General features: G+C 38.9%; 2 protein-coding genes across 9 annotated transcripts; one reads left to right on the top strand and one right to left on the bottom strand.

Annotated features, from left to right (window-relative positions):
• The first annotated feature begins 277 nt into the window (after nucleotides 1-277).
• Nucleotides 278-1,066, top strand: LOC126606731 (calcium-binding protein CP1-like). Its single transcript, XM_050274119.1, has one exon. The coding sequence runs from the start codon at nucleotides 279-281 to the stop codon at nucleotides 768-770; it is 492 nt and encodes a 163-aa protein (XP_050130076.1). The 5' UTR covers nucleotide 278; the 3' UTR covers nucleotides 771-1,066.
• A 1,121-nt stretch (nucleotides 1,067-2,187) lies between these two features.
• LOC126606732 (DNA replication complex GINS protein SLD5-like) lies at nucleotides 2,188-5,135 on the bottom strand. 8 transcript variants are annotated; one of them, XR_007617348.1, is made up of 5 exons: nucleotides 4,535-5,135; nucleotides 3,841-3,963; nucleotides 3,372-3,656; nucleotides 2,993-3,151; nucleotides 2,188-2,832 (listed from the first exon to the last, which is right to left on the bottom strand). XR_007617348.1 is itself a non-coding variant. In XM_050274121.1 (5 exons), exons 2-5 carry the CDS (start codon nucleotides 3,493-3,495, stop codon nucleotides 2,545-2,547), a joined length of 369 nt encoding a protein of 122 aa, XP_050130078.1. In that variant the 5' UTR covers nucleotides 3,496-3,963; nucleotides 4,535-4,560; the 3' UTR covers nucleotides 2,188-2,544. The 8 variants fall into 8 exon arrangements, 2 of the variants coding, with proteins under 2 accessions (XP_050130078.1, XP_050130077.1); XR_007617352.1 differs by having other exon boundaries at nucleotides 2,993-3,155; nucleotides 3,372-3,478; nucleotides 4,535-4,560; XR_007617351.1 differs by having other exon boundaries at nucleotides 3,372-3,478; nucleotides 4,535-4,560.
• Between the last annotated feature and the right edge of the window lie 3,401 nt (nucleotides 5,136-8,536).

Raw genomic sequence — 8,536 nt, 5'->3', positions numbered from 1 at the left:
CTTTTCTTCTACAAAACAAAACCATCATGATGATGTTTCAAACATCATCATGACTTATCATTATTATATATATATTTTTTAATTTAATTTAAAAGCTGATCTACACAGACAGTTTTGACGAATTTATTACATAAAATTTCACTTGTTCTATTTTTATTTTCTTTGCATAACAAATCCTATAAACACAAAAATAACGTAAATAGCTCAAAAATATAAGGAACTAACTAAGAAAAGACGAGTGAATTCGAAGTAAAAATATATATAAATATGATCCGATCATGTGTCCCTCCGGCCGAACTCTCAGCGTGGAGACCGCGACGACTACGCTCACCTCTGACTTCCGTCCAGCATTTGACGTTCTGGACGCCGACCACGACGGCAAGATCAGCAAAGACGACCTCCGAGCCTTCTATGCCGGCTTCTCCAGCTCCGCCGCGGACGAAAACCTCATCAGATCGATGATTTCTGCCGCCGATTCCGACAACGACGGGTTCGTCCAGTACGAGGAGTTCGAGCGCGTCTTGGCTTGCGGTGACGGGGCGAAAAGCTCGGGAGTGATGGAGGACGTGTTCAAGGTGATGGACAAGGACGGCGACGGGAAGCTCAGCCACGAGGACCTGAAGAACTACATGAGCAGCGCCGGCTTCGTCGCCACCGATGAAGATATCAAGGCCATGATTAAACTGGGCGGCGGCGATGAGAACCAAGGCGTGACGTATGCTGGCTTGCTTAAGATCCTGGCCGTTGATCAAGTCGGCGAAGCGCCTTGAGCCCTTGACCACATTGCTCGCCAGGTCTTAGTTTTTGGCTTCATTGTGCTCCAGCCAGATTTTTCTGTATTCTCCGCGAAAGTGGTGGGAAACAGAATTACGGTGTCGTTTGAATCTGTATGTGATGACAAAGACAAGCTGATAGGTGTCCCTGCTTCGTTCTGGTCGGGTTTGCCAAATTTGTTTGTTAGTGTTTGGCTCCATGCTAATATTATATAGCATGCAGAGAATCTTTTTCCAAGTATTTTTCTTTTAATCAATAATATTCGAAATTTTCTTTGGTTGTAGGTTCAAAATACTTGGTGTCCACATATATTAGCATACAGTGGAAGTGTACGTTCTGCAATAAACTGCATGCAATTTAGTCTTCTTAACATTACCCGATATTGCATACCTCAATGAATTACATGTCTCAATTGGGAAATTCTAGAGCATACGAGATTTGATTTGTACGTAGTTTTTGATAGCGATAATTCATTAATAATAGAAACACAATATAACACGGTTATAAGAAGGTGATAATTGGGTACATTTTTTTTATTGGTGGAAAGAATAAGCACGCACAACAAGCAAGCATAATGCATTCCTTATGTGACAAACACAATAAACAAAGAACACATAAGAACCAACGGTGCAAATCTTGCCACAATAGATCAGTGGTGACAAATTCGAAACCGAGGATCACATAAAACCATTGCTAAAAAGCGAGGTCACACAAACAACTGGGCATCATAAACATATATAAAACAACTAAGCCAAAAGAAAACCACCATCGGTTCATCTCCATAGCGACAAAACAAGGCACACTCGACACGACCATATGCAACATCACCGGATCCGCGGCAACCACGACTCAGTCAAAGTTGATCTGTCACTAATTTGGCCATTGAAAGTGATTCGACTACATCTCTTAACCATGACTCCACGAATTTGATCATTTATAGTTTAAGTAGTTAAGATCGTGTATTTATGCACTTCAAGTTACAAATTCGATTCTTGAAAATCCCCAGTATAGAAACTCAAATTTGTTTTATGATAACTGAAATTGAAATGTCATTTGGCAAGAAAAGAAGGAAATTGTAGTAGGAGCCAATTTGTAAAGAAAAGTAAATTGGTATCAAGTCTAATTGGATCTCATTGTTTTTGTTTTTGTTTTCATGTTAGTGTAACTAGCATATCCGCATACGCAACACATTGTAAACATGCAAGTACGTTTTAAAATTGTGTAACGCATTTGAATCAACACGGACTTCAAAACTCTACCATAATGACCTTTTATTTTCTGTGTCTGAATTAACATAAAGAAAGGGAAATTATCAAATCTCAATGATCGATGTATCAATTTCCAATAAAATTTTGATTTGATTTTGATCAGTTGAGATATGATTTCTGATTTCGTCGAACTCAAAACCAAACGTTTGCCAAAAAAATTGACATTAATAAAAACGAGAAATTTTCCTTTGGTCATGTTTCGGCACACTAAAAATCCATCGAAAAGAATAGCAATCGTACACAATGACCATTCTTAAGCAATGATAAATGATTAGTACATACAGATCCTGCTAGGGAGAAAACCGCTCCCCCGACTTGCACGTGGATAGTTTCTAAGCAAATGTTGTAAAGCAATAAGGTGGAGAGACCGCGACGTCACCTTTGGTTTGAGGATTTCATCATTTTGAACATTCGACGTAGAAGCGTTGGATGTTGCACAGAAACTCACTTCCATGATGGGTGCAAGATGAAATCGGTCAAGCAATAGGGTGCAAGATTGTGCTCAGTATAAATCAATCTTAAATTTCTTCACTGCTTTATAACGTACAAAGTACAACACATTAGGCTCCATCTCAAACGGCTCGTCCAATGGTCTCTGGCTCGCACTGTCATAAGGGGAATTGAAACCGGTAAGCTGAACAAGAAACAACAGTCTCTATAAGAGTAAATAAGTATGAATATATGAGTTGCCTGCTATCTGATTCTCCATCTCCACTGTCCTCGAGCTGGATATGTCCAAGATAGTACTTGGTTTTGCAGACAACAAATGTATCCAATTGGGGTCTCGCCACTGAAAGTCGAGCATAGACAGAACATTGTTAGAGTTCACAATTCCAATCTACAAGCTGCCTACCATATGATCAATAAAAAAAAAATCTGTTTAGCAGAAAATAGTCTGCCGTTAAAGCAATTCTATGCGGTTAAAGAAATATATCAAGAACAGTACTAACCGCAGGGAAAGATCAGACTACCGGGGGGGGGGGGGGGGGAGGCTAAGAATTTCAAGTTTTTCATAGAAAACAACCTTGGTTCCACACTAGCTTGTCATTGGATACCTCACTGCATGCTATTACAAGTTTTTCTTAGCACAATAGCGACCATATACAATTCTGCCTAACAATATCAGAAAACGCAAGCCTCTTAGGTAAATTGTCGAAAAGGCAACCAATAACTATATATCTTGGAATTAAAACTTTAAGCATTAAGCATGTGGAATTGATCTTAGGTAAATGAACTGTTACTATAATAGTAGACATCACATACGGGGTGGGGGTGGGGGAAGAATAGAGATTCATCACGAAATTCTGAAAGGATAATGTGAATGTTTACCCATGTCAGTCTCCTTTTCACTTGATTGACGGAATACAGACTGATAAGTAGAAGGCAACTGCAACAGAACGCTCTTTTCAAGATGCGTCTGCAAATCAGCGCAGCACCTGCAACCACTAACCATGTCAACTCCAAAACACAGTAAATCTCAATCATGTGCTTCCAATGAATGAACACAAACTAAAAATGAGATAGTTGGAGTCCTCGCTGTTCAACAAACAGCTTCTCCTTATCATAGAGACGGCTTTCAGCATTATCCCGAATGTGAAACATGTATTTCTCAATCTGCAAAAGGAAGTTACTTGAGAGACAAACAACAAAGCTTAGTTTAGTAGCATATATGAAATTTCCAAATGCTTAGCAACCTAGGATTCAACTTTCTTTTAATAAACTTATCATGAAACATAGTGAATGCTCGTCTCTCTATCACCGAAAAACAAGCAAAGAAGCAAACAGTAAGAATTGCTACCTTCTGCAAACGAATTCGGTAATAAGATCTCAACAAAAACTGAGTCATGTCCAAATCCATCTGGTAGAGTGACACGGTAAGCGGATCAATACCGCTCTCAGTGAACTCCTCCACAGTTTCTTCCTGTTAGTTATATGAATCCAATTGGGATTATAAATAACACAAATTACTAGCACAAATTTCAACCCAATTAACATGCTAAACTAACAGTAAGATTACTTCTTTTTCCTTTCTCAAATTTCAGAATAACAAGGCAACTGCTATTAGCACTTTAAAAATATCATTCTACGTTCCTAACAAGTGAATTTTTTTTCTAATTATAAAAAATTTGAAGTTGCAAAGTAAGATTTTTGAAGTGTCAATAACAATCCTCTTAAATAAATACCGGATAAATTTTAGTTTTTGTCAATACAAACGATATTCAAGAATCGAACACAGCATCTCGAGTGCATGTAAACGTTTTTTAACCAGCTGAGTTACAAGGCCATAGGAGAAATGTTAGCGTTGCCTTTTGTTTTTATAATTAGAAAAAAAAAATATACTTGTGGAAAGAATGACATTTTTGAAGTGTTAATAGCAGTTTCGTCATTTAATATCCGATACTAAATTTTTGTGGCTCAAATTCAATACAACAAAATAATGACAGTAAAAATAGAAATTAGGGTTTTGTTTGTTTATATTTAGCGAAGTTTACCATCAATTGGATCTGCTCAATGATTCTCCGAATCAAAGCACTCTCGAACTGAAGAACCTCCGGAGTGGCCTTCTCCTGCCGCCACGCACTCTTCAGGAGCTTCACGTCCGTCTCGTAATCCTCCGTTGACCCTGATTCCAGACCCGAATCCATTCGATCCGATTCCCAAATATTTCAGATTCTTCCCCTCCCCAATTCTTCTTCTTCCGAGTCTGGAGGGAAACAAAAACTGATTGAGAGGGCAAATGTGAATCGGAATTGGCGCCAAAAAGCTAAATTAATTTTTATTTTTGCAAAGAAAAGTAATTCAGATAAAAAGCGAAGCAGGAAAGGGGGGTACGGTGTTGGAAGAGGAGACAGATCACGAGTTTGTGCGTGAATCTAACACCGTTGGATTAGCCATCAGACAGATGGACAGCTGAGATGGGGTTTGATTCAGGCACAAACTGGAGATGTGCCCCGTCTGATCTGATATGATCTGATGGAGAATGGAAGATATGGATATAAATAGATAGGGTTGGGAGACGATGGGGGTCTGAGAAGAAAAAGGGATGGAAAATATTGCCATTTGTAGGAGGGTTGGGAGAAGGAGATCGACCGTCACGCACCTCCAGATTTGGACCAAGCACTTGTATGTTTACGTGTACCAAAAAAAAAAAAACGAATATCAAATGTTTAAAAAAACAAAACGGTATCGTGTGTTGGAATTTGGAAGAAAATAAAGTTTGTTTTTAAGTTTTTTGTTGGCACGTGATAAAAATATGAGGTGGTGGAGAGTTAATGGAGAATTCCATTTTTAAAATAGTTTTTTGGCATCTCTCTTTCAAGCTTTCTTCTTTTCTTTTTGGTTTTTTTTTTTGTGAAACAATAAATTTATTCAATTAGATGCTAGAATAGAGAGTGGGCGAAAATTGAATCTACACCATGGTGCAAGAATAACACTTATCTCTGAAGAAGTTGAAGGTTCCTCCTCCCTCCTCCCATCAATGTGGAACCCATTCTCAACACGTCCTCTCATTTGTGGCGAATTTTCATTTTCAAGCCTAACACGTGGACAACAATATGGGGTGACGTGGAGCGCGTGTGACCGTTTGGCTTCACACATGGGACAACTTGCTCTGATATCATGAAGAAGTTGAGGTTCCATCATAAAACCAATTTGCAATATGAGGAGTAGTTCAACATCTTATAAGCTCATGCAAGGTTCATTCTCCCATCAATGTAGAAATCATTCTTAACAATCTCTACTACACTTTCTTTCTCTTTCAACCTTGTTGTTAAGCACCATGAAAGTGCCTAAATAGCCACTAGGGATGTGGACTCCACGAACAAATTGATACCAAATCGTTAAAATCTTTTTCATGTCTTTTATATTGAAAACTTTTATTCTGTTGTAACGTACTTCACTTTGAAATTAAAAAAATGAATCCACTTATATTTATACAATATGCCAAAAATTGTATATATTTCTTTAATCAATGGTATAATCTGTATTAAATCTATTTAATTTGCACGACGATTTCAATTTAAGTGCATAAGTTTGCCGATTTGGGCAAGCCAAGGTATGCAAAAATGGACATGCATTACACAAAAATGTATACTTTTCAGCTCCACTAAGCTGTCTGTTTACAACCGCCAGGGGGTTTGCTAGTAGTTTCTAACAATGATAAATCACGCGGTGGACCAATAATTGTAGTGCCGAAGTCACTAACTGATCATTTTTAAGAAAAATAATAAATCTGTTTGTATACAATCGGCCAAGCCCAAGGCACATGGTTGCAATTATTCTCTAGTGTACACTAAATCCGCATCTAATTTATACGTTTAAACAGCAACCGTTAGATTAAAATAAACGGAGATGCAGGCTTTTCTTCAAGTTACAACCGGGTCAAAAAAGACCCGAATTGGAAACCCGCCCATGGTAGAACGTTTACTTCCAATCACTCCGGTTCTCTCATCTATTTCACTGATTGCTTTTCTTTCTCCTTCCTTCTCCAGGACGCCTGAAAGCACCACTGCAAGCCTGCAATTGCAGCGTAGGTCGTTGAGATTGATCCAGTTGGAGCATAAATTAAAGTTCCAATACTAACAGTTGAGATTGATCCGATGGTTAGGAAAGAAGCGTGCAACTAGTATGTGTACTAGAGAATGCCAATGCCAAGTTGTTGATCGATGTACTGTCATGCAGACACATATGGTCCAAAACAAAGCTGATTTGGGGCGGGGCACAGGCCAGGCCGGGCCCAAAGAGGGACCGGATATGACCCGTTTGAAAAAACAAGAAGGCGGGGCGGATTTTACAATTTTAAAATTGAGAACGGAACCTAACCCGACCCATATAAAATGGGCAGGGTACATTTTTTTTCTCTAATTTTCAGTATCCTAGATTCCTAATCAAATTTCCACTCGACCGAGTTCGAATTCAAGTTCAAAATCGAATTTTTGGACAGGAAAAGGGCACCGTCGGAAACAAATCAAAGAACTGGAGCGATGAAATTGATCAATTTTTAGTATCCCACTCTCCTCTACAATTACTGAAGCACATCGACATCACCCCATCCAAGCTCATTCCTTAACTGCTCGAGAAAATCTTGTAAGCGTCCATCCCCAGATCCACAACTGCAACCAACGTGACCAAAGCCCTTGCGTCATTCGTGTAGTTCTCGTGCTACAAGCTCACCTCCATTGCAGTTTCAACGGCGCGTTTAGGTTTGTTTGCAACAGTGATGGTGATTGTTGCAGAGGAGATGGGAAGGAGAATATGGGTGATCTGAAGGATCCAGATGTAATGGATTCGACAAGAATCCTAATTCGTAGTACTTGTGATGTGTAGTACCAAGGCAGGTCGACTCTGGAGACCAACTGACTAGATCTAAAGGTTGGAAATGGTTGCTGAAACGAAGAAGAACGCCGACTAGTTAATGAACAGACAGAGCTGGGAGAATTTGAGGTCGAGATCGAGAGGAGTCAGAGGACTTTGGAGAATTCAACATAACCTATGTGTTAGAAATAAATGGTGGAGATTTAATCACCTTATAATGAACGGTGGAAAAGGTTTGGGCCAGGGGCCCGTTTGCTCTAAAATTTGTACCCGTCCCGCCCCGTTTTGAATTTACAATATATGTACCCGTCCTGTACCCGACCCGCGGGTCGAAGACCCGTTTGCCCAGCTCTAAAGTTGATAACATCGAAACAATGAAAACAACACTTGAAGTTTGTAATGGTTTCAGATTCTCGATAGTTCGATACTATTTTGGATAATTTTTCCTATACTTTCAAGTATTGTGATTTTCAAACTTTCATACATTTTTCGTCGTCCTAGTTTCACACATAAAGTGAGGATTGTGTGACACTTTCATACTTCCGTTAGTTGTTCTGTCAATACTCAAGAGCTTAGTTAACTAATGACGTGGCTCATTGATTGGATGATTACTATGCATCCACGTGGCACTGTGGCTCTGCGTGGACAATTATAAAATGTCATTTTCATACTTCGTTTAGATGATACATGCTTAATAGAAACATAAAATTTATTTAGTCAAATTGTGCGAGTGTAAGAAAAAAGTGTAAGATGACATTTTCTGATTGAAATTGCGTAAAAATACCACATTAGCCATGCATACATTCATGGCATTTTATTAATATATGAGTTGAAAATATTACAACACACGACATGACCAGCCCTAGACGGGTGAAATCAAACATGCGCCTTGCAACCTTAGACGCATCTTTTAGATATATGGCGACATGTTATTATTGAGTTCCACTTTATTAGCAAATTACAACATAATTTACATTACACAACCTTGATTCCTGATGAAGGCTTAATTTCAAAAGCTTATGTCTAGCCCTTGGATCAAACCCTAGCTACACTTATTGGTGGTGAAATTTATCGTCGGGAAAATAACGGTGGGAATCATTTCCGGTAGGAGCATTTCCATACTGACCATAACTCTCATTGGCATCACCGTCATCCTCGTCAAGTTTAGCCTCGTTGTTGTT

This window comes from Malus sylvestris, chromosome 16, assembly GCF_916048215.2.
Source record: "Malus sylvestris chromosome 16, drMalSylv7.2, whole genome shotgun sequence".
In the NCBI taxonomy this organism is placed as follows: Eukaryota; Viridiplantae; Streptophyta; class Magnoliopsida; order Rosales; family Rosaceae; genus Malus; species Malus sylvestris.
This window is presented reverse-complemented; position numbering and strand designations above follow the sequence as displayed.